This window comes from Lissotriton helveticus, chromosome 12, assembly GCF_964261635.1.
Source record: "Lissotriton helveticus chromosome 12, aLisHel1.1, whole genome shotgun sequence".
NCBI classification, from domain to species: Eukaryota; Metazoa; Chordata; class Amphibia; order Caudata; family Salamandridae; genus Lissotriton; species Lissotriton helveticus.
The window spans coordinates 749,507,588-749,533,941 of record NC_136073.1 but is presented as its reverse complement, the minus strand read 5'-3'; the positions used below and the strand labels follow the sequence as shown (position 1 = coordinate 749,533,941).

The 26,354-nt window shown below is 44.8% G+C and overlaps 1 protein-coding gene across 1 annotated transcript; it reads right to left on the bottom strand.

Annotated features, from left to right (window-relative positions):
* On the bottom strand, positions 1 to 25,805 carry ADAMTS4 (ADAM metallopeptidase with thrombospondin type 1 motif 4). Its single transcript, XM_078670874.1, has 9 exons — positions 24,555 to 25,805; positions 11,917 to 12,255; positions 11,219 to 11,351; positions 10,413 to 10,583; positions 9,592 to 9,878; positions 8,300 to 8,486; positions 7,660 to 7,835; positions 6,370 to 6,545; positions 1 to 4,512 (listed from the first exon to the last, which is right to left on the bottom strand). The coding sequence occupies exons 1-9, from the start codon at positions 25,188 to 25,190 to the stop codon at positions 4,077 to 4,079; spliced, it is 2,541 nt and encodes an 846-aa protein (XP_078527000.1). The 5' UTR covers positions 25,191 to 25,805; the 3' UTR covers positions 1 to 4,076.
* Between the last annotated feature and the right edge of the window lie 549 nt (positions 25,806 to 26,354).

The following is a 26,354-nucleotide window of genomic DNA, read 5'->3' as shown; positions in this document are numbered from 1 at the left end:
GGGGGGGGTGCCGGCGGATCAAATATGTCACTCTTTTCCATACACAAAAGTACAAATAGTTTGAATGAGTATTTGTGGCAAACATTGAGAACGTTTCGAGGCCAAAAAGGCTTTCAAATTTTGCATGCAGAAGAGGTTCGTTTATTGGTCAAAGGTGTACAGGACGTGTCACCTGTTACTGGATGCCAACACCAGATACTGATTCTGGAGTGATCTGGGGGGTGAGGGTGGGGCGGGGCAATTTAAGATCCCTGAGAGAGCACATCAGTGAACAGGCTTAGAATAATCCATTCAGGATTGGCTGACTCTCGAGGGGGCGGGCCCTTAAGCCTCTGCCTTGACCTTCCTCAAGCCATATTGGCAATATTGGCATGACCTAGACGAATCAGTGCTCTAAACACCTGTAGTTATGATCTGTAAAATATTCCAGATTCCCAGCTCTAAAGTAGGTAGGATTAGATCACAGTAATCATTTAGTGTGAGGCGGCTAGTGGTGTGTGACAAGACAGGGCATCACTGCCCCGCCCCCATTTTACATGCAGTTTTCCAACCACTGGGTTAGGGCTCTGGATTCTGTTGCATGCTGGAGTCTTTGAGGGGTGTATCCGTGACATGGTTCCTGTCCTCCTGGACCCAAGTTGAACACCATGGTCTTGAGGCAGAAAGCAAGGGACGGAAATGTACAGTTCCAGCCCTCGCGCTGAGATCCGCAGTCAAGAAGATCAGTGTAACCCCCCCCCCCCCCCCTCTAACAGAGCGAGGTCATCCTGGGGTGTCGTGACGCCGAGGCCCCACCGCTCTACACCATGGGAAAAGTGAGATTAGCCGGCCACGAGAAAGACATGAAGGGCTGTCTCCGGGCCGTCGGCGGTGGGCCTCTGCTGCCCGTCACGGGCCGCTGATAGCCCGCTTTTCATCAGGCACAAAGCCCCGTTTCATGTGCTCGGCCTTTATTTTCTTAGCGGGTAGAGACGAGAGGGTGGATGAAAGGGGGAGTGCGAGTTGGCTTTGAGCTAAACAAACAGCGTTTAAGGCCAAGGTCAGTTTACAGTGTCACTTTAACAAAGAGCTGGCAGACGTGTGCAATCAGCTCTGCTAATGGGGTCTGCCGGGCCTCCAAAATGGGCTGATCTTTCTGCGTGCGAATCAGTTGAGCTATTTTGTGTCTTGCGTTTTAAAGTGCTACACCCTCACTATGATTGCTAAGTGCTTTATTAAGATGAACAATCGACTAGTTCTAATGAAACCTACCCTTCTGTACAATCTCTACTTCAACACTGGGTTGTTGTAACCAGTCTTCATAGCAGACAGGCATGTTACTCACTGCATGCTTCTGGCCCAGCAGTAGTAATCTCTGGCACTTGCTTACCACTCATTTCTCTCTGGCACTTCATGCAGGGGTCGTTGCTGCGACTCCTACTATGCCCCTTGGAACCCCTGGCACTGCCTTTGCAACCCTAGCCTCAGCGGTGGCAAAATCAGAGCCAGGAACAGAAGCAGCTTCACTCTCCTTGTTTTTTGTCAACTATTTTTTTATTGTTCTAAAAATGGAGTATGAATAGCTGAAATATGACTTCCCTAGCAGCTGAGGTAAGAAAAAAATGTGTTTAATTGTATGTAATTGTATGAATTGTAATTGTATTGTATTGTATTGTATGTATGCTTGCAGTTTTGAGTGTGTTTATGTAAGTGTGTGTGTATGTGGGAATTTGTGTGTATGTGAAGGCAGAGTATGGGAAATATCCTTTACAACGCAACTTTTACCACGCAGTGCCTTTACGACGCAGCTTTTATAACGCAAACCATTACAACGCATTGCGCTGGGGGGCGCTCTAGGATAGGGATTAAGTTTAATTTACTATCCAACACCTTCCCTAGTGTCCACGGGGACTGGAGTTGGAATAGTAAATTAAACTATTCACTATCCAGCACCCCAAAGCGCTATGCGTTGTAAAGGTTTGCGTTGTAAAAACCGTGTTGTAAAGGCATGCGATGTAAAAGCATGCGTTGTAATGTCATACATCCGCAGAGTATGTATGTGTAAGTGTATGTATGTGTAAGCGTGTGTATGTGAGAGTGAAAGTGAAAGTCAAAGGGCATGTGAAGTCACCTCCGCTACCCCAGGCCTTTTGGTGAATTGACGTCCATGAACGAGTGGCCGTGTGAGCAGTGATTGGAAAGGGTCGTTTGGACAGTAGGCTTTAGGGATGGGCACTAGGCCCCACAGTGAATCTTGGCAAAATGTATCAGTAAAAGAGGTCGTTTGTTTCAGCAACAGGGTGGATCCCTTCAAGTTACAAGCTCAGTGCCTCATGGTAAATATTGAGTTAGTTCCTTCCAATGCTTGCCCTGACAGAGAGCTTTGCAACCACAGATCTTCATTTGAGAACCTTTTATCCTAAGGTGCTCCACTAGCACTAGCTACAAAGTTGATCGAGCATTAACCAAGAGAGCCCCAAGTCATACATTTTGAAAGCGCTGGATCTCAGGTGGCTTTCTGGAAGAATGGCACAATGTCAGTATAAAAAATATAAATAAATACATTAAAATAAAACCCTTCCCACACAATTGCTTCCAATTTTTTGCTCCATCTTCAGATTCCCAAAAGTCACTTGCGCGTGGGTGCTTGCAACAAACAACTTATCCGGTCTACAGTTATTTGTGTACTTTTTTCTTCAGAGGCATCAGTTTATTCAACTCTACGATTCTCATCTGAGTGTCCTGCCAAATAATTCAAGAACAAAGCATCTTGGAAATGAGTGTTTCTGAGGAATAAGGTTAATGGGTGTTCCTGAATCTGAAGCCTCCTTCATTCTATTAGTCTTGTTTTCATTCTTAAAATTCCAATTTAACCGTGATCGTAACCTTTCTCCAAATAAAACTCACAAGTGAACCTGAAAAGGCAAGTTAGACACTATGATCTTCCTCCAATGACTGGACCGCAGACTTGTATCATCCATCAATGTTCTAAACAACCTCAGTGTTATTTAGGTTGGAAATCTGAAGCAATTTCATATGCATTCCATGCTCTTTGTGTGTGGGGGGGTAAAGGGTAACCAGACCCTGGTTAAGTCAGTCTCAAGTTCAACCTGATCATAAAATATTAAAAAAAATATCTAGAAATGAAGTCCTTGCAGCTCTGTAGCCGCCACTGAGCGCCCTTGGGGTGCACTGCCCCATCCTTCTCAGCATAGAACCGCCTTTGAGCCTGCTCACTGGCCAACAGTATGTGTCTAAAAATATGTCACGGGCCCGAACTGCCCTCCCCAAGCCTGAGCGGCACTGCCGTGAAGGTTCTCCAACCAGAGTTCACGGTTGCATGTACATTCGACGACATTTGAGTGGAGAGCAGCTGGGGATGCACGTGTACCTTGAAGAATATCACAAAGCAACAAAAGGAAACATTAAACACTGAACTGGAAATATGGAATCATCCTTCGCGCTGAACCAGTCAACGCAAGAGTCCAAATGAAAGTGACGCTTGCCAAACTTGCTTCGTTTTTCCATATTATTACTCTTGTTTTCTTTGTTACTCATCCAGGTTTTTGAGTTGATATTATTCTTTGTAATATCATTTCCTTGAAAAATCTTGTTCACTTTAGTCCTGGATAGCTACAGAGAACATGAAATAGATGCTACCTAGGATTCCGATGTCATTGCTACTATTCCACGCCATAGTTTGTGCCCGGAGCACAAAAACACATCGTCTTATGGCAGAATGAGCCTATGACCAAGTATTGTCCTGTGTGTCAATCACAACGTTGGAAGTGGTCCATAGAGCAAGATTCTGCAAGGCACCTGTGGCAACTCATGAGTCATTGACCAGTATGGCAAATGTCCTTATTCATTCCTTGACTTAGAAGGAAACTGGCTAAAGGATTTTCATGCATGGCTTCCAGGCATAGAAAGTGCTTTGTGACCCCTGGAATGGTGATTTAAGAAATTGTCAATTCAGCACCTTTATAACCACCCTGAGCCACTGGTAGAAACATCCGATTAGACCCTTCTAGTCAGACGTGTCAGTTGGACCCATGAATCATTTCTTCTCGCAACCATCAGTCGCATGCTGATTGAGACTATTTCTGATTATTTCTTGTCCTCCTGAGTACCTCTAGGATCTGGGCTCTCCGCCTCATCCAGTCATCAAGAGGTTTCTTAGGTTGCGTTGAGCGGGTGCTGCTTTTTGGGACAAAGAAGGTGTATTTTAACCGAGGCGCCCTCTGGTCGCTGACCACCAGGGCTTGCAGCGTCAGCGGTTCTTTCAGCGGGCCTTTGCCGGTAATGATCTCCATATTTTTGGTAGCACCACTGTATCGTAGCGAAACCCCTCCACCCACGTTGACGTCAAGTTCAGAGGGTACAAGGATGTAGTTGCCATTCAGGGCAAAGGAGCCATCCCGCCTCTTTAGCGCTAGATAGACACCGTCGCTGTTTGAGGAGGAGCCGCTGCTCTGACGGATCAGAATATTGGTGGCTCCTGCTGGAATGGTGATGACGTCATTGTAACCGTACCTGCAATGAACCATCAAATGGGAATTAAAATAAGGCAGCAGTTTAATCTGAACATTTACATCGTTACTACTCAAAATTAAATTAATTATGTACTTTTTCCATCTGTGTAGACCTGGCAGCTAGCAATAGTTTTATACCTTGACAGGTCCAACAGCTTCGGGTGGGTGGTCTCCACCCTTGAGTTTCAGGTTAAATACTATGTTAAGGAGTGACACTCAGATTAATTGTAAGTAAATGTATCTTTTGTAGTTTCCCTAACCATATGACTTGGATTCCACAACTTCCGTGGCTATATTGGATAACACTGAACTAAACCATCTATATGTATATCACATTGTGTAAGTAAGATGTGTCCTTATCATCCGTGTCACTGTGCTAATTTTAAGTAGCTATGAAAGAATATATGTTAGAGTCGTACACTTAGTGCTTACACACTATATTATCTTGAAGTCACGTAACCACATCTCACGAGTGTCAACAATTTTAAAATTCCTCTTTGGTCACTGAAAAATCCCAGAAGAGTGCAAAGTGGCCCCTCCGGACCAGCAACTGAACGCTGAGTCTCTACAAATTGAAGGGATCGGCTTTACAAATGATGATAATGTGATATAACAAGAGTAACAGAGGTACACTCTATCTATAGCTGTGTATTTTTCTTTATGTTAACTCTTAAAAAAGTATTGTCAAGCATGCTTGTAAGATTTTTTTGATTAAAAAAGCACCCTTACTGATGTTATGTTAGAATTCCTAATGTGGTGAGAGGAGATGCAGTCTGGTTCTAATTTTGGCTTCCCACCTGACCCCATGAGTGATCCTAAGCAACCAAAAAGCTGTGTGTGCTTTGAAGCAGTCTCACTCCCCTATCGAATGCAATATAAAAATGTCCCGTATGAGTTTCTTTCCCTGTGACCAGTAGGTATTTTAGGGATCCTTTAACCACTTTAAATATGAAATTTAAATGCCCTTTTGTGGCACTTACAGCTAGATTCATGAAAGGGCCGTTTTGCGAGTCTTTAATAGCGATTCATAAGGAATCGCTATTAAGGACTTGCAAAACGGGATTCATGTAGGAATTGCTAAATAAATTGCGATTCCTACACATTCCTTATTTGCGATTAGCAAATTGCTAATCGCAAATAAGGAATAACTCCCCATTCATTCCTATGGGCCTAAAGGCCCATAGGAATGAATGGGGAGTTATTCCTTATTTGCGATAAGCAATTTGCTAATCGCAAATAAGGATGCGATTTCAAGGGTGCAGGGGTGTCCAAAGGACCCCCCTGAAATGTGAATTTACACTGATGTGCACACACGTCCAAAGGACATGTGTGTGTGTAACATGCAACTTTCGAAAAATGCATTTAAATGCATTTTTCTAAATTTTAGCTATTTACCACGAGGTTTGACTTCGTGGTAAATAGCGGTCCTAAATTGCGATTTCGCAATTTCAAAATGGTTCATGAATTGCATTTAAGAATCTCAAATAGAGATTCCTTAAATGCAATTCCTCGCAAATGTGTGAATTCTTTATTAGCGAATTTTGCATTTGGGATGATGAATCCCAAATGCAAAAATTGCACTCGCAAAGGGCCAGATTCTCAGAATCTGGCCCTTTGCGAGCGCAATTAAGCTTGATGAATCTAGCTGTTAGAAACATACTATCACGCCCACTATTTTTCAAAAACAGAATATATTTCCGAATGTGGGTCATGTCGCTTAGTAGAGTTCAGTGAACCCTACATCCCTTTGTCCGATTTCGACTGTCAAGTTTCGCGACAAGCAAATCTCCAGAATCAGATTTTAAGGACAGCGGTGTAAAACAATCGCAAATTTGGAGGAGGTAGGGCTGTTTCTCACCTTGGTTTTGTGAAGGACCCATAGGTCTTTGAGCAGGTTGATCCAGTTCCTCCACACACCATACATTTATCAAATTTCTTCTTGGACCCAATGATACGGTCGCAGCCGGCATGGATGCAGCGGCCCTGGACGCACACGGAGGTAGTTTCAGGGGAGCAAGGGGTTCCGTCTGCTACCTGGATAGAAAGCACAAGACGTGGCCTCTGATGAGAATTTCCTTAAGTACTTACACAATGTATCAAAATAACATGCATTGAAACAGTTTGGATTTTTTGGTGAATTCTAAGCTTTTTGCACAATTATTATTATATTTGACGATTATTATATTATTATAATTGTTGAGGGGCTGAGGTGCCTGTGCCTATAACAGCATTTGTCAATATGTGTGGCTTATTTCAATCTTGCAAAATCTTATTGATTTCATTTGGGAAACTTAATAAAATGAACATTTGATTAGGCAATGTTTGTTATCTGAAATCATGTTATTTAGTAATGTGCGAGTCCACTTCAGTACAGTAAATGAACAGGTTCATACCTAATGTGTGTGCTTTTCCAGCTGCAGACCGTAAATACACCAGCTGTAAGGCAGTGCCACTGTTGTGATTTGAGAACCTGAAGTTTGTGTGCATTACCATAGGAGAGTTTGGACTTTTGTACAGTTATCCAGAAATGAACAGAGATGTTCAAATATACTAGTATTTTTCTTGAAGGTGGTTACTTATTATTGTACCTACTTATATGTATTACTGCAATCAATGTAATATAAGTATTTAGGGAGTGCTTTAAGAATTCTAATTAGAATAGACTATGTTGACCCCCATCTGCACTTTCCAATATTCCAACACGATTCGGTTATAAAAGGAAATAATGTTTGTGCCGCCATTCACTAAGGATATTGGGGTGTATGAAGCCATGCCACCTTTCTCCAAGAAAATTTGATGGGATCAAAAGATGCTGGTATTAGAAAGGAACGAGACGCATCTACATTTGTTTTTGATATGTGTAGGGTCAACATGTGTGCCTCCTTGCAAATGGATGTTAGAAACCATAAGGCTGTGTCTAGGTTCTTCCAGAATAATCAATGGGGCTCATGCCATGCTGCAATTAGACAGGATAGGCATTTCTGTATACATTTGCCATGATATATCGAAAGGGTGAAATCTGCGTCTCCATTCACTGTGCGTACCACGCGGACAGGACATTTGACGATCAAGTTAATTCCTGTGTGTGTACATTCACATGACTTCACGGTAAATCACTCAATTTCCATTCTAGGAGTGGTGTCCTTACCTTTGGCTCCAGCACATAGTAGTACCCCAGTGGCCTTGACTGGCAGGTGAGCTTGCATTGGTCTTTCTCTGCGATGCCGCTGTACCTTGGTACCCAGTCCATTGGGGAAGGGAAGCCTTTAAACATATCAGTTCTGTGGTTGTAGGTGGCACATTGCTGCTCCCGATAGGCGAGTGCTGCCGGTGAGAAGGAAGCATATAGGTAAGTAAGGTTGTTGCTCACATTCTAAAGCACTTTTACAAACAACCACTTTTGACAGTTTCTTAAAATTAAAAAATGTGGAAATTAACAGTGAGTACAAATGTGTGTTTCTTGGTGAAATAGCCTGGGGATGCTCACAGTTTGATGGTCTCAAACTAATAATACAAATTAGAAAGATAATCCATAAAGAGCCTCGGTGCTTAGATTGGAACATTTTCAAGGCCACTGTGATATGGAAGGCTGTCCCAAATGAGAAGCACTGCACACGCGAGTGCATTATCTGTCCGTGCTGTGTCTAAGGATATATTTCACTCGGTAGAGTAAGTCATTCTTCTTATGTCAAATCTTCTAAAATTGATATGGATGTGTATTTTCTTAGAGATGGCCTGAGATATTTGTGTACGGTCAACAAATTGCCTTCCAGTGCCTTAACACTCACCATTTCCTCCGGGGCAATCCTGGGCGTTACAGGAGCGGTACTGAGTCCTCTTCCCCTCACAGTACTTGCCACCATTTTTGGGTACTGGCTTGTTGCATTCGCGGTGAGAGTACTGCACCCCGCCTCCACATGTTCTGGAGCACTCGCCCCATGGTCCCCACTGTCCCCAGCCTCCATTAACAGGGACCTGCAAAATAAAAGCAGCAGAGATCATTTTAGGGCAATTCAATGGACTTACTGTTTTGTGGCTGAAGACCACAAGTAGCGGACTACAGTTGGCCAAGTCTTTAGACATGGCCCTTTGGAGCTTGCTGTGACTCTTAATAAATCTTTTTCAATAAAATAAATGTTTTTGTGTGCTGGAAAAAGTTATTTTTTTTAATGTAGTTCAGAAGTCAAATGTACATATTCACCAAGGACAAGTCTTAGAATTGATACATTTGCCCTAGGTGAAACCTCGGTAGGCAATTTCTGCCCATGGATGACAAAAGCTGCACCACTCATGCTCTTGGATTTCAGTTTCTACAATAAAATGGCCATTGAAATGCCATTTCAGCATCTGAAGTTCCATGCAGCGGTAAACTGTGTCCAATGAGTACCCTCGCACTCCCTTTACAAGTCTATTTCTATGAAGATTGCTCGTGCAGGAAAGAGCGGTGATGCAGTGGGGCCGGGTGGGAGCGGATTTCGACAGGCGGCGATGAGGGAAAATATTTAATTTTCCCTCATCGTCGTCTGTCAAAATACACCCACCCGGCCCCACTGCCCCACCGCTCTTACAGGTGCAGGCTGTGTCTCGACTTATGTAAGGGATCGTAGGAACTGCACCACTTCAATAGGCCTCTAGATAAGCACAGGTTTCACAACATATTTTATTTTAAGGTCCTGTTCCCTTACCTGCTGATTTACAGACTTTTAAGGATTAATATGATGGAAAGAATGCTATTATAAACATACTAAATTCGGCTCCTTCTTATAAAGTTGTTAATGGAATCCGCGGAAATTTAAGGGAGCTTCAAGTCAAATTAATCAATTTCCATAGTCGACATCCATCAGATGCTCTCAGAGATGTCAATGTCTTTGAGTAATTAAACATTTGCCTCTGCTGGACAGGTATTGGACTTTGTCAGCTGATTTCAAGATCAGTAATCAGGCTGATTAATCAATCAACACATCAAATATTGAATACCATGACGAGCGACCTGGTTCAGAAAAAATTTAGGTAATTGGTTTAAAGAGTCAGAACATATGAGGCCACCAGGACCCTAAGGCTGATAACTTTTGGGACTCACGTTGTAGGCTTTCATCTCCACTTTGCTGATGCAGCGTCCATTCATGCAGGTTTTGCCGTGACCGCAATGGGTGCCGTCCGCCCAGGGAAAGTGCTTGGTCTGGCACATGAACTGTCCGTCGAATCGCCCCGTACACCAGAGAGAGGAGCAGGGAGTGTGCAGATTAGGGCAGTGTCGCGACTCGGACCCAAAGGTGAGCTGGCACTGCCGATCAGAGTCGTAATTGCTTCCAGGGAATGGTACTGGGAGGCGCAGAGGAGTACTGGGCTTGTCCAGCAGGCAGTGACCTGTGGAGTGCAAAGGTAAGGTTATTTGAAATGAAAATAATTTCTTGGAGAGACCAGACTGCAATGAGACAGTACTGATTTAGGAAATAAGGACTGGAAACAGACAAGGAGAAGGAAGAGAAAATGGAGACGCAAGCAAGATATCTCAGGGTGAAGCAGAAGACACAGGGGTTCCTCCTTACTCAAAGACATTAGCAATCAACCAAAATGAGGAAGACTTAACTATGTTTGGTGGAAATTTAAATCCTTTATGGTATGACCATGCCATTCACGCTCGCCAATGGGTGGTGTCATAGTTAGCAACCTACTTTTTCCTTCCACTAGAAATGATGGTGAGAGTAAGTGGGCTGATAGTCCAACTTCAAGGAATGGCCTGTGAATGTTTAAGAAGTAGACTGATTGTCAGAGCTTGAGAAGCGTAAATCAGGGGTACAAGGGACGGCACAGCGAAGAGTGGGAGAAGGAAAAGTGAGTGATAGTCCACTTAGCAAGGCAGGGAGCCAGACGCAGATATGAACATCAAGAGCCTTTTACCATGACCGCTGTCTAGGAAGTCGGTGATGAAGCGAGCGCTGCAGGGGGACCACATCTCCTCCGGGTCCACATAAGACATCACTGGCGCCATGATGTGACGGGTTTTGCTGGCAACGCGCTTCTGATCCGCACAGGACTTGGAGTCGTCATGGAGCATGTTGAAGACGTGGCCTGGAAGAGCATCAAACAGACATCAGTTCACAGTTCCAAAAATGTATTGACATCTTTAACATGAAAATATGGGGAAGTCCCTGGATCTGATGGCACGTCTGAGAGGCAGTCGGTACAGTACACAGCAAACATTCCCTTTTGGGCTACAGCTAAATCAAGCCACTTGGTGGCAGCTAAACCCGAAATTCTAAGTTGACCATTATTATTTTCCAATTTTTAAGAACTATGTACTTCCAATTAAAAGTTAGGTGCTGCTGATATTTCTCTGATAGCAAAAACTAGCAAATTAACAAAGACAGGTCCTCCCCTTTAATGGCGCTTTCCAACCTAGGAAAAACTGGACATTTACTCTTCATGTGATTTTCTAGGATCCTACGAGAGAATTCTCATTGTTAAAGATTGGCCAAAATGCATAAGGAGCCTGCTCAGACTGCTTCATGTCCTAATTGTACGCTTCTCATTAATTACATAAAAAACATTTATATAAATCCTAATACTCCATTTGCAGATAATTCAAGATCTGTTTTGAATTAGCAATATCTTGTTTAAGCTCCAATCAGTTCAAAGGTCAACGAAAAGTAGGGATGTACGACAGGCTTCCCCAGTTTCTTCGTAATCTGGCCTCTGGAACTCACCAAGCTCATGCGCTGCGGTGAAGGCGGATTGCAAACCATCATCTTCGACAATGGAACAGCTCCGGGAAGGATCACACACTGTGCCAACATCGGCCATACCCAATGTGTCACACGTCGAAACACCACAAAGATTCTAGCGGGGGAAAAACATAATAATCTGTTATGAGAATTTTTTTTTGTAGAATTCAGATCAATGCTAATGATAGCAGGAGTCTCTGGGCGCCCTAGTACAACAATGCAGTTTAGTTTTTACTATAAAAATTTAAGAGGGAAATAAGAGGCTAAACATGAAGCACTTTTTGTTCAACAATTAAAATATTGTTTGATCATTTTCCCCAGAGATGGCTGCATTCCCCCACCCCCCGAAAACCATTAGTGTTAGGGTAAGCAGATTATTTATTTTCAAATAGTCCCCTATGGTACTTGGCCTGTTCCATATATTTAAAAAAAACAATGTAATCTGGTACTTATATTAATTGAAGGGGAGCAAGCCACAATTCCCAGAATACAATAGTTGAATTAAAAACCCAGCACTGGAATCATGGTGACACAGTGACATTAAGTATTCTGGCACATTAGAAACTATAGTTAAATTGACCAGGGAATACTGGTTCTGTCTTTTTTTGACTAATGTGATGAATCTATGCAAAGAGCTGAATGCTATTGACTCTAATGCACCATATTGATTTAGTCTATACCTGTCTGGTGAAGAGAATGGCGGTATCAAAATGCTCCGAGTCGGAATCGTTGCCCTTGTTCAGACCCTTCTGCCATTCACAGAAGTTGCGTAGCATTTGGGCTGCGTTGGTGGTCATCTTCAGGCCTTCATAGGTGTGGCCCTTCTGCGCCTGGCCAATCACCACTAGCCGGGTCACCACCACGTTGATTGGATTCTTGAGACTAGGGTGGCGGAAGAATTTGGCGGCCGCTGCCATGACAGTCAGCAGATATCGCTTCAGCCCGGCACCGTGGAACGTAGCCATGGTCTCATCTGCCACCACCAGGGTCTCCACATAGCGCGGAACAGAAGAGAAGCGCTGGAAAAGACCAAACATGGAGGAAATCAGAATAATAATGCAATTCTCGCCGTCAACATCTGCTGCTCTTTAGACTAGTTCTTTCTTTTATATGGCCAAACAAAATCTAGGACAAATGCTGTGTTTACAACTTAGCAGGGAGAACAATTATTGTAATAGTGCACAACTTGCACTGATCTCACAATAGTTTGGATTAAGACTTCAGTGTTAAGGCTTTCATAAACACTATAACGCACCTTTTGTCCATACAACGTTTTCACCAAGTTCATAAATCTGTGTGTGGTAATTGATATATGTGCAAATAAATTATACACATCCCCCGAATGGGAGCCTCTGGGACTTTGAATGTAAACATACCTTGAAGACAAACGACAACAGTCCTTAAAGTTACACAAAAGGCATGCGTGGTCGACATGCTACTTAAGTTAGGACTCACTTTAACACCGAGTATAGATTTTGATCTATACTATTTGAAGCATGAGCAAAGCAACCATATTCTAAACGCTGTCCCTTAGGTGAGTAGTTGGCGATTTATTATTCTTTTTTGCAGTTGGGAAATGATCACCTGTAGTTAGCCAGGAAATCGCAAATTGCACCTTCAAGTACATACCGTAAGTGTGCAAGCAGCAGTAAATGTGTGTGGGTGAAGATAGATAGATAGATAGATAGATAGATAGATAGATAGATAGATAGATAGATAGATAGATAGATAGATAGATAGATAGATAGATAGACAGACCACTGTACATAAACCATCAAATAAACAAAAATCATTGACAGGAGGACATACTCTCTATCAATGACACTTAAATCTTTAAAAAACCCTTTTTCAGATAAAGCCCCACCTTGTGTACCATGGTGGCTTGAATGTTCAATGTAGAAATTGACTTTTAAAGGATTTATGCACCTTAAATGCACTCTGCGTCCACCCTTCTCCTCCTGATGGCCTCAACACCCACAGATAGGCGTTACATAGAGAGTTAGCCAGCATACTGACGGAAAAGTAACAACTTTAATAGGCACGCTATGCTTATTAGGAACCGGATTTGAGATGGGTGCCCTGCAAGTGTCTCCAGCACACTGTAAAAAATCCCATTTTATAAGCAAAGTTATCTTGTGGTTGAACCATGATCGTGGCTTTGCATTAATATCTGGCAAAAATCCGGCTCAAAAAATAACATTTCCATGCCTCTTGCTTCCATGTTTGATGAGCAATCTCAAAGCTTACCTTTGCGCGAGGCGCAGTATAATAACAAATGTTACGTCCTTATGAGAGGTTGTGCACATAAGTAGCTGGAAGTGGTTACTCTGTACACATAGACCCACGTGAGCTGCATAACTTCCTTGTTTATGTTCCTTTTTACACTAAGCCAGGAAAAGCGGGTTTCTGGTGCCATGCCCTGACAGAAGACCTGGCCAAGAGAAGCCTGCCTTCTGCCTTGGTGGATATTTCCATTTGCAGGTATTGGGTTCAATGCGCTTCCAGCACCAACAATTATTGTCACCGACCAGAACTTGAGTTTCATTTACTAACCTCTGAACGATGAAAGCACTGAGTCGGCCAATCGCCTTTGGTCCAGTAATAAAAAATCACAACCCTTCATGGACACATACTTCAGCTGTTGCAATGAGAAGAACTAAACAAAGACAGATAGCGCGGAATAGGACATACTTTTGCAATAGCAAACTCTGGCGTCCATGGGTGATTTATGGCTGCAAATGGATGTGCTGGACATCTTCATGTGTGGCGCGCGTCTTAAGAGCACTTACATAGTCGTTCTGTCGGGGTTGCGCCACTGCTGACGTTGCTGCTCTAATCCTCTTAGCTCACATAACCTACCCCAGAGCCATTTGGAGAAACCCAAACAAACTGGGATGATGCATAGGATGGGCCTTCTTGTTTTACAGTGGCAGGTTCCTGGCTCGTCTTTCTCCACCCTCTCAAACGATCAAGCCGCGCTACTCCAGATAATTAAAGAAGCTCCAAGACTAGGATAATGGAAAGCTGTGCGTAGGCATGAACGTCACAACGCCGCTGCACAACCGTTCACGAGCGGGATGACGCAGTTGGTGGGCGGGAGCAGAACTTGGCCGAATACAAAGTAAAAAATGCCACAGCTGAACGTCATCAACACTCCCGCGCAACATGGAGTGTAGACGGGGGACCAGTGAGTGACTACTGTGGGAAGTACACCAAGAGTACACAGTGCGCAGCCAGGTCTCATTGGTAAGGGGAGAAATAGCCCTGATTTCTCACATGTGATTTGTTCATCGCTTGTACCTAAGCCCCTCTGGAAGTGAGCACCAGAAAACTGCCCCTGGTGTACAACTTAATTTGCTACTCGCGACAGCGAGTATGTCCTCTCCAATGCTGTTCATCGGATTTATCATTAGAACGTCCTGACTACGACGTGGAGTAAATCAATAGAGTAATCAATCGATGCCCTGCCCTTGGCACGCCATCATTTAGGTCCAGCTGTTTCTGTCAGCAACCATTGGGATCTCTTTGGTGTTTATTTATTTATAAAGTTTTATAAGACCTTTTGTTGCATGGCCTTGTTAAACAAAGGTGCTACCGGTTTACTAAGATGCCTGTTTTGTGGGACCGCACCTTTTTTGGGTCAATCTGCTCAAGTTTCCCAAAAAGGTTAGGTTGGGACCATAATAAGATATCTCAGTAGGTTAAAGCCCTGGCTTCAGAGGGCTGTTCTAGTCACAGGTTTGAATGCTGGACAGCCTCAATCAAGAGCAAAAGGTCACATTACAAAACTGTTAGGTGGAAAAGCATATTTGAGTCCCATGATGCCTCCACTTCATCCTCAGTATTGACCAAAGACAACATGGCCTCTGACGACTTCTGCCCGCATATGCATGGGGCACATCCAGCTGCCAAACAGCTGTCACTGGATCCTGCATCTGATAACTAGCCAGGGAAACTTGCGTGCATTTGGGAAAAATATTTTCTTCAAGCTGTTGTCAGCCCTTGTCTTCTCAAGGGATTCTAGGACACAAAATATGTGGAGTATCACAGCTACATATGACTGAGGAAACAGGCGCAGTCTTTACTTGAAAAAGCCAAGCATCACTTGCATAACATGCTGAACGGCAAAAAAGTGGAATTTTCACAGGTCAAAACCCTTTCCAACCCAATCCAGTGTAATAGCGTGAAAATAAGGCTTTAGGTCTAAGGGGCATATATTTTCCGTTAAGGGCTTTACTCTCAAAACCTATAGTTCAATTGAAGTAATTGACGGAACTCCCATGATGCTTTAGTATGTTAATCGAAACTGCAAGACTGGAATTCACTCCCCAGTGACATGGAGCCACGTGGTCATGAAAATAACTATCTCTCAACGTGCATTTTTCCCAGAATCAAAACGAGTCCACTTCTTTCCATGTCTGTTACCTTGGCAGCATGCAGTGACAGGAGCCCAAAATCTTACAAAGCCTATTTAATTTTGTTTTTTTAAACTTTTTTTTACCTGTCCTAGGTCTCAGCACAGCCTGTGTTTTATTGACTCCCTTTCTGTAGAAGACACTTAAAACGTATGAGCCTCGTGTGGTTGAGCTCATGGTTCTACCCGTGCCCATACACGTTTTGGCTGAAAGGTTTCCACCTCTGTCACCCTTCTCCTGGTGATTCGGCTGCTTTACGATTTGGATATATTCAGTGAATTCAAGCGAGACGTTCTCTGAACCCCTGGCAAGAGGACCTTGTTTTCCATGAATCCAAAATGGTGTTGTCATTGGCTTTAAAGTTCTTTAAGAGAGAAAAACCTATGGACATATGGATTGTGTCGATGTCGTAGCTCTGTTTGACGCCGAAGAGCGTTGCTTGGGAACTATGTTTGATATAGTGCTGCTATAACTTGGCATTTCTCCCCGCTTCTTCGCTCTGCCGCCCATTCTGTCAGTGTGGGGAGGGCGGGTCGCTCTGCCGCCCATTCTGTCAGTGTGGAGAGGGCGGGTCACTCTGCCGCCCATTCTGTCAGTGTGGGGAGGGCGGATCGCTCTGCCGCCCATTCTGTCAGTGTGGGGAGGGCGGGTCGCTCTGCCCTATTCTGTCTGTGTGGGGAGGGCGGATAGTTCTGAGGCCCATTCTGTCTGTCAGTGTGGGGAGGGCGGGTCACTCTGCCGCCCATTCTGTCAGTGTGGGGAGGGCGGGTCACTCTGCCGCCAATTCTGTCAGTGTGGGGAGGGCGGGTCACTCTGCCATCCATTCTGTCAGTGTGGGGAGGGCGGGTCACTCTGCCATCCATTCTGTCAGTGTGGGGAGGGCGGGTCACTCTGCCCCATTCTGTCAGTGTGGGGAGGGTGGAGCCAAATCTGAAATATTCAGTGAATGAGATTTCAAAGAGCTGGTGTGAAGTCACAAAAGTTTACAGTAGAAGGTATTGAAAATTCAGCATTGAGACATAAACTGATATAGCGCAGTGGGTTGATGCACCCGTTGCAGAAATGTGTGTAACCTACAGGTCACAGGGTAGAATCATGAAAAAGTCACTATCCTGAGGGCTTGTGGTGTAAGGATGGCAGGTATTCTGCCGAGTGGATGTCCTTTTAGAGTCTAAGCACCGTGTGGCAGATTGCCACGAACAAATAAAGTAGAATGAATGCTGCCTATTATGCACTGCCCAAAAAAGATGTTAAATAGAGCAAAGACATGAGTATCAGAGAAACCAGCTCATAAAGAATGTCAAGAGGGTGAGTTAGGCTTGTTCTGGCTGACTCAGTGGGTTTTGATTTCAAACCCAGTGATGAAATTGTGCTGCTTGCAAGTGAGATACCTAATTAATGTTTGCGGTTTCAATGTCCACACGGTGGTAAAGACGGCATATAGTAAACATAATTGCATAGGGTGTAACCCTTGGGAAGATGGGGCAAAATGTCCACTATAGCCGACTTTCCTCAATCAACACCTGAACAACATCTGCCCACCACCATCCTGATTGGCTGATATGAAGTTTTATTGGGATTGGTTTAGAATACACTCCCCGAAAGGGAAAAGCAAGGTTTATTGTAAAGACATCTCTGAAATATTAGAACTATTTTGGATCACACACCCCTTCCTCTCGTGCCGTAATCCATAATCTCCCAGATGCACAATCTGGGAATTGCCGTGGATAAAAACAGACCAAACCACTGGTACAAGTGTGTGGGTGTGTGTATCGGTGCAGGGCGCAGTCTCAGGCGGACAGTTGTTGACCATTATATACAGCTTTTAACTTCTGACCAATCACAAACTGTGGTGGCGTAGTGGGCAAAAGAACAATGAATTTAAACCAGATCTTTTAACTGGGGGGGGATGTTTGCATTGCCAGCATTCTGTCCATCATTTGTTTGCTGTAAAACTTTTTGCCCTAAGTGGGATGGGTATGCCCAGACGTGGATCCCTTGCTCACCGTGCCACTGGATTCATGCTAGCCTGGCTGAAGAAGGGTGAAATACCATGAACCCGGTCTCAGGATGCTTGTTTCCAGTCCAGGGAGGACCTGGCCTGGCAGTTCGGTCTGGACTGTTCCCATGGGGCACAGGGTCAAGACTGATTTGCATATGGCTGGGTCCAAACTGGGGTGGCGTAGTGGGCAAAAGAACGATGGATTTAGCCCAGATCTTTTGACTGGGGGAGAATGTTTGCATTGTCAGCATTCCGTCCATCATTTGTTTGCTGTAAGGATCACAAACTGCGGCATTGGTAGAAAAAGAGATTTACAAAAGGGTCCAACAATATGCTCAGTTCTGGGCGCGGGTTCCCGATTGCACTTGACAATGTAGCTAAGACACCACCGCCATTTTTTACAGTCCCTACTTGTTTGTTTTAAATTCAGAAGTTACTGACAGCGCACGTACAGCCTGTGTACCCCAAAAAACTACACCTACCTCAGGCCTCAGAGGACATCAGCACTGAGAATTGAGTCACATTCAATGCTCATGGTCCTTCTTGAGTCTCTAGCTGCAGGGAATAAAATGACCACCTAAGCCTTCCAAAAGTATGATGTACTGCAGCTCATCAAGTTCAAGGTGTAAGCTTCCAAGTCGTCCGCCATTGGCTAAAACATTAATGAAACCCATTCTTTCCTAATTCGCCAGACTTGGGTGCAGTTCGAAGCCTGAGTTGCACGGTCAGTCGCACGGATTATTTCCTCGTCAGACATTGGTTAGACCATTATATCTCTGCGAAGAAGGTAAGACAGAGTTGTAGTGAGTCACCTGACCTGTCTAGGGACACCTAACCAGATCTGGAGGGAAGGCCCGGGGGGGGGGGGGCAAACGGAGAGGTGGGAGTTGCTAAGACTCTGAAGCTCAAACATGGACCCTACCTACCCAGAGCAGTTCGAGAAGAGGAAAATGGGGAAGCGCACTATGAGATAAGCCTCAGCATATGTAGAAATACTGCCATGTTTATAGCGGGGCCTCCGGGACACCGATTCCATTGATAGTGTGGTTTTTCATTGCCGCTACTTACTCCAGCACAGATATGGCGTTATGGCATGGATGCCAGGGGTCTCATAAACTCTAAGGAGTTAGGAAAACTTAAGGACCCTTTGTAATCTGTTTTTGTCACGACATTCCTCCTCACTTTAGCCAGGGTAAGGCTGGGCTGAAACACGTAAACTCAGGTAATAACTGTAGAGTTTTGTAGAGCTCCACAGGCCTTCCTTTCGGTTCCCCAATGATCTCATGTCGCTTGCATACAAACCAAGAGAACCGATTCTTGCAGGAGACTAGATTTTAGAACGAAAAAGTGGGTTTCATTTACCTTCCTATAATAACCCAACTTTCAATGCAAATCAATGTGGAAAACAAATACTCCTATTATTTTTTCAAAACCTAGGTCAAATGTTTAGCATGAATGCACTAGGAATATTGTATTCTAGTTAGTTATCAGCTTATATGTTACCAGTTTCTGTTTTCGGGTATGTTACTTGGAGTCAGTTGGTAACAGACCTGCCATCTCACACGGTGCCGTCGGGTGACAAGCGTTTTCACACCCTCATCACACGGTGACCTGACCTGGTGAAAAGCACACGGTGAGCTGGAAACCCTTTTAATAGGTTTCCAGCTGAGAGGTGTGAATGCTTTTCATAGCACAAGGCTCCACTTACAAGGTGCCCTAACAATGATGTCGATGTTGGCAGGCCTGTGGTAACCATTTGGGCCATATTGGGTGGCCAGGCTGCAGCCAGTTTCCAATATCTTTGCCTTGGGCCCGAAATGGATGAAAGCCGGGCTGGATAGAGCGGAATGAGGCCTGTGGGGAAGCCCACACTGCACTTTTCCCACAGCATCCCTGCTGGCACCCTTACTCTTCTCCCCACTGTCCAGGCTCCTCTAATTAATAGAAGGAAGAAAGGAAACCACAGCGCCGCTCTCTTCGCCGTCCAATGCCTTCCCCTTCGAAGGCCCCTCCGCCGCCTGCCAAGTCTGGCCCTGCCGCGGTGCCTGCTGGGAAGGAGGAGCGCCGTCAGACGGAGGCCCAGGCCGCGGATGCCCCGGCGGGATCACGGTGCCTCCCACTGCCCATTAGAGGGCACGAGGCGCTCTGAAGTGGGACCCGAGCTGCTTCCGGGAACTCCAGGCGCTCTGCAATTACCAGGGAGGCCGCAGGAAACTTGAGGCGGGTTGCAGCGGAGCGCGGGGCACTCGGAGCGAGGCAGCTGCGAACTCTTCTGCTGGCACCACCCGGGGACTTCCATCCGCAAGGCAAGAGCTGTCAGGCACCTTGGCGAGCTTTCCAGTGCCAAACGCGAGTACCTTTTCTACCCCGAGCTCATTTTCGTTGCATCCTGGGATTTGTAGTCCTGTTTAATCACATTATCGAAATGCAGATGAAAGCCCTGGACAGAATGAGCTACGCATATAGCCAGGATACTTGAGAGTTCAGTTTGCATGAATGCTGGGGGAGGGATTTGGTAAAGGAGACGGCTAAGGGCAAAAACATGTTAAAATGTAGTTCACTGTAACAGGCTTTTATACAGGTTCTCTTTCAACCTGCGAGTTATGCTGCTTCACGGTACTTAAATGTGAAAAAAGCACTCCATGTAACCAAGGACCCTGGGCTGCAGGCAATACTGTTTGTGTTAATTTAAATATGCAATGCATTATAGGAGTTGTAGTCCTAGTTCATAAAGGAGCGTGCCTTCAAGTGGTGCAACGGGTGCAGTGGCACCGGGGCCCACTGAAGCCTGATATTGCTGTATTACCCCATTCAAACAGCCAGGCTTCCCTTTTATCTTCCTTGGTGTCTTTGAGACACTTGCTAAACCACTGAGTTCATATAAGTTGAACACACTTAAAATCATTGCTTTGCAAAAGAAAAGCCCAGGACTGGAGCTTTGTGTCCTTGTGACACAGCAAACCACCTGGTAACCCATATAAGCCACAGTGAGTGTGACATTTTCAAAAGGTATGGGTGTTTTGAAAGTGTAGTTTGCATGCACGTTGTGTCCTGGTGGCCCCATGTTGTCTGTGACACTACAGCCAGCTATAGCCAAGGGCCAGGGAACTGCATTTTGGAGCTAGTAGATGCAGTATTTCTCCCTGCACGTGTGAATTGACATGCCTCCATCATTGTCAGTCATTGGGCCTCATGCCTTTTAACTCTTCATTACATTTTCCCCGTCTATTATTTACCTGCTTTACATTCCTTACTTGTTCGAATTGCTTCCAGTAAATCACCTCAACAACCCATCATTCCTTCTCCAAAGCCACTCCCTATTTCAGTCCCTTCCCCATCCATTGACGCCCACCTTGCCATTGAGCTCCACCTTCCATTCATCACTACATCCGTTCACACCTTTTCCCATTCATTTCCCGCTTCCAGGCCCTCATCCAGCAACTTCCCCTCTGATGAAACTCCCGCTACCAATAACTACCTTTTGCATTCACAAACCCTCAGCCAATCGCTCCCCTTTTATCCAGCCCCTTACCAATCACCTCACCCTTCCATCAAACTCCCCATCCAATCATCTTTCTGCATTCAAGTACTACTCTTGGTCCTTTGCCAAATTTAGGTCTGCCTTCCATTCAGCACCCAGTTACGATCCTCTCCAGCATGTTAGTCAAGCCATCTTTCTAAAGTGTACTCCATTGCTATATCCCATCTTATGCGCATTTCCAACTTTGTCGGTCCTCTCTCACTCAAACTCAACCCTTCTTGTTGGGCCTTCCATTCTGTTCATCTTTCTTCTCATTCACTTAAGTCCCCTGAAGTTGATAAGGCATGGTTGCCAAATCATAAAGCTGTGTGCCCCTTTGAGTCAATGATAAGCCATTCTCTACTTTTTAAGAGCGTGACTGATAGGTTTTCGTACAGGCTTTTGAACTAAGACAACCCCTACAAATTTCTGCCTCTGAAACTGAAAAAAACACCTTTTGTGCGGAGGATGAAACAGGGTACTTTGCCAAGAAAATATAACTTCAAGGAAACAGAAAACAGAAAAGAAGACACCGTAAGAAGTTCACTTTTATCCCTGGATGGCAGGTGAGGCTGCCTACCCCAGCACTGTGCCACCTGGCTGCCATTAAAAGCCTCGCCCTGTGCCTGCAAGGATCTGCCACACAAAGGCCTGCTTATTACCTGCCTGAACTCCCTCAGCCGTTACTGTCAATTACTGAGGATTTGGGGATCTTTCATGTGGGTCCCATCCCAAGCTGCCTACAAGAAAGGGAAGATTTATGCTGTCAGTCGCTGCCAACCCAGGCGTTGGTGATGTCACCCGCCTAGTATTGAGGATTTCTAATACACTTTTTCAACTCAACGTTAATCCACTCTGAGGAACGCCAGGTACAGGATGGACCCACACACATGTAGTTAAGGACCCTCCATGTTGTGTGATACCTCATGAAGTACTAAATGTTGATGCAGGACCCGTATTTTGTTGGTAGATTTTAGGTGGAGTGACTAGATGGCTCCATGCTTCCCTTTGCAACATGTTTCCAATCCTGGGCTTTCTTTTCCTGACTGCTGCAGCACTGCACTGTGAGCCAATTGATTCAGTTCCTGCAAACTTAGACTTCACTGTAAAGAATGCATCTGTTTGTTTTGCCCCTCAGTAGTTCGATATTTTGATTTGCGCAATGCCGTGGCGAAGAAGCTCATTTAGCTTTGGATGTTTCAATTCTTTCTTTTGTTGGCGTACCTAGGACTATAGTGGCGAAAGCAAAGTCACAAGTCTATTAATGCAATAAAAGGACATACACCTGATGAGTCTGGAGAACTTTTACCAAGATCTCAGCTTATAATTTACATGTAAATCATGCTTACCAGTGGTAATCCTACAACTGGCTTTATGCCCTGATCTAAAATCTGGAGTTCTTGCATCACTGGGTTTGTGACAACTCCAGTAATAAGTTGCCATTATTGTGCAGAAGTGTGTGTTAGTTCCACCGCTCTCACTCACTGGCAGACCTGGCAAAGGCTGTGCTAAAGGGGACGAACCCCAACTGGGGAACGCTACTTTTCAATATTATTTGTTTACACTCGAGGATCAGAGAGTGGAACCCTTTAAGCACGCTATAAATTAAATACAATTTTATGCAAGACTGGAATACAGGGAGTGTGTGATCCTCCCTATATATGAGACCTGGGATAGGGCCAGCATTCAATGGGAAGAGAGTTTACGACCGTGGATGGTGACATATCCGCTTTTTTATGATTCTGTTATAAGATTGGCGTCCACCAAGGCCCAGATAAATCTTTTCTGAAATACTACTTTAGATTTCACTGTCTAGAGTCTCCTTCTTTCTTGAAATTTATCAAACACACGGCAATCCATGCAGTTTGATCAATTTCCAGCTCCAACTGATCCCCAATTTCTACCTCTTTCAAGACAGAGTGACTACTTGGCTATTTGTCATCACATTATCTGTGCAGTGTTTGGCTTCCATTTAAAAATTATTGCAGTTCTCTCTTTAATCTGACTGAAGATTACGATTGCTTGATGATTGGTTTGTTTGAGCATTTATAATCTGGCTATGGGTGTACTCGTCACCGTGCACTACCCTGAACTTTCCCCTTCTATTATCTAGAGCTCTCATTGGCTGCCAAACTCCCCGACACAATTTCCACAGCTCTCATTGGCTCGGACTCCTTCTGTCCCCACCTATAGTCCCTACCAGTTGCAGACTTTCCAACGTTATTGCATCACTTTGTTTGTATGCCAGTGGCACTCTGTGCCAACCACGGATGGGACAGACGCCAGTCCCTGTTTAAGCCTCTCATTGCTAAGAAGTGAAACCCCTCTTCTTTCAGCATCAAAGTATGCAAATGTGTCAAGTGAACATTCATTTAGAGTTTTGGAAAACCCGGCCCGGGTGGTGTAATAAATTCCTTGATTTGAGGTCCCTTCCTGGCTTGTTGAGCTCACTTAGCCTCTTAATCAGAGCCCTGGTCTTTGAATATTGGTCCATTCGCAGGAGTAGATATATCAGATTTTCTAAATGTTAAATGTGAGTGGGTCATCCAATCAGAATGCTTTTCTTTGTATTCTGTTACATGTAGTTTTTCTTCTCAAAATTCTTTTTTTTCATAAGAATTGATGTAAGACCACTAACATCAACATGCAGCTCGCTTCTTTCCTAGGTAACGTTTGCTAAATAGTGAAATTATGTTGTAACCAGCCTCCTTGGTTGGATACTTTTGTAGTTGGTCTCTGTCTTTTGGTCATTTATCCTTTTGGTATGCTGCAGAAGCATGAAACTGGGTGTTAAAAGTTTGGGGGCCACAGATGGTTCCACAATCTTGACACCAGCAACCATACCTTCTCAGAGGTGGACAACACCACTTCTTTTTAACGTAGGTGTTAAAACCTCAAACCAAGAAACAAACTTTGCTAAAACAGAGAGAAAGAAATGCCTGTAGGTTCTATTGAAAGGTCTGTGACGTGTACAGTGGGTATAGAACATTAAATATAGGAGGGATGTAGAAATATATTGGGTTACGGAACCAATACTCATAGTACTCAGCAAGTATTGACAGAATCTTATGTGACTTCTGTAGGGCAGTATTCATCAGTGCCATATTAGTGATTTAGTCCTCAAATGTACCTGGTACCACCAATGTCCTGGCTTCTAAAGCTTAATTAAAAAAAAAACTTTTGTGGATCACTCTGAGTGCCCGCTTTGATGTACAATCACAGCTTGCAATTTAAAAAAAGTCTGCTATAAAATCTACAAAACAATATTAAAGGATCAGTGTGATACTGTGAGAATCAGTAGGCTTTCATGTCAACACAAGTCTAGAGTGACAGTCAAGAAAGGAATTCTTCAGTGTACAGCATTTAACTCTATTTTCTTACCTTGGATCTCCTTGGGGAAGCACTCCTGAATGTGCGGCGGTCCTCAACTTCAACTTTGTCCTCTGATCCTACAGCTCTCACCGAAACTGGCGACCCAACGTTGCACATGGGCCCACGAGCCTTCTCGGACACCTTCCGCCGCACCACATGGGCACCGATCTCTTCGACGCTGTTTTGGTGGCCTCCTTCCAGCGGGTGGATGTGGTACTCTTCTCCCCGGTACTGAAGCACCCCAAGTAGGGTTGTCCCGTTGTAGTTGAAGGCCGCCACTGACTCTGGGTCAGCATTCACAAGGCCAGTGAAGTAGCTCCCCGTCTCGGCCAAGCCATCGGCATCAGGCTGCCCATTGCGGCCCACATACTGCACCGTAAGGTCCTCGGACAGGAAGCTTGGGTCCCTTTCCAGATCAAGGAGGAGATCCTGGCCAAAAGCCCGGAGGCGGAAAGACAGGTGCCTCGGTAGCGGGCTACCTACACTGGACAGGGTCCAGTCAGCTTGTTCCCTGTCTAAGGCGCGGACGCTCGACCGCTCCCTCGCCGGAAACACAATTTCCTCTCTGTAACCAGCTGAGCCGCTCTCTTCCAATGACAGGGCGAGGTGGGACCATGTGGCAGCCACAAGCAGAAGAGCCAGCATTCTGAATGAATGAATATTTTCTCCTGACCTGAAGAGCTTTATAAAGGACTACAACGCCTTCCAATACTGGAAAGTCGTACAGTAGAAAATTTGTGTAGGAGAAATCACGTTTTCTGCGTCAGAATCTAAAGTCTCTTGTAAAAACAGGCAGTTAAACAGTCTAGGTATGCATACAAAAGTTGCAAAGTAATTCAGTTTAATTGCTCAACCAAGCAGGGTTCCCTAGAAAAGGCACCCGGGAACTTAAGCAATTGTTGTCGAGAGAGAGCGCTCTTTGGACTAATGTAACAACGAGCCTGCGTTTCTCCAAGAGGTATCTTTCCAAATCGATTGTGCAGGGCAACACTCTCGAGTGAGGACAGCAGCAGCCCCCGTGGATGTCTCAAACTCTCTTCCTCGGTGGACAATGAGAAATAATTCTTGATTCAGACTTTAAGTCTGTGCAGTTCCTCTCGAAGGCGCTGAGGAGATTCAAAGTTGATGGGCAAGAGGGGTGCAGAGATTGTGCTGAAGATGCCGGGTCTGCAGAGTTCCAAGCCCCGGCTGCAGATGCTGGGGGAGCCCGTGGGTCTGGCGCTGTCCTCCGGTTCCCTCTCACCCCTGAGTCCACACTCTAGCGGCTCTCCTGGCTCCCAGCTCTTTTAACAGCTGTCCCGGCTCGCCTCCCATTGGCTGGCTGTTTTTTTTTTCTCCTGATGAGGTGGAGCGCACGCAGTTCGGGAGCCAACGGCGTTTCCCCCCCCAGATCAGATAAATTATATACATGCATCATGTAAAACAAAAGATAGTCGGGAGGAAATTAGGGGGTGCTCCGGTTTAATTTATTTGGCTTCTCGCCAGGGATACATTATCCAGCTCGAGGGGAAGAACGCGGAGGGGGCAAGAGGCCAAATTCTGACACAGCTATTCTACTAAACGTCTGGATTGAGTGTTCTCCTTTTTTCCCTTTATTATATGTACTTTCCCGCTCTCTCGCTCCGTCCCACTTTCTCGCTCTCTCTAAAAGTCTCAATCAAACGTTCTTCTCTTTCCCAGCCTTTCTGAAACTTTAGCTTTGTTTCTCTGAAGTTCTTCCGTAATAGCAGAGTCTTTCTCTTTATACATCTCTGACTAAAACTCTATATCCCTCTTCCGCCCAAAACTTTCTTTGTAGTTCTTTGTCTG

Excerpts from the sequence above, each read along its gene's own strand:
- ADAMTS4 (XM_078670874.1), bottom strand. The coding sequence starts at position 25,190 with ATGCTGGCTCTTCTGCTTGTGGCTGCCACATGGTCCCACCTCGCCCTG. Across the intron at positions 9,879-10,412 it reads CTTCCTAGACAGCGGTCATG|GTCACTGCCTGCTGGACAAG; the intron begins GTAAAAGGCTCT and ends TGCACTCCACAG. Across the intron at positions 8,487-9,591 it reads TGGAGATGAAAGCCTACAAC|GTCCCTGTTAATGGAGGCTG; the intron begins GTGAGTCCCAAA and ends TTTATTTTGCAG.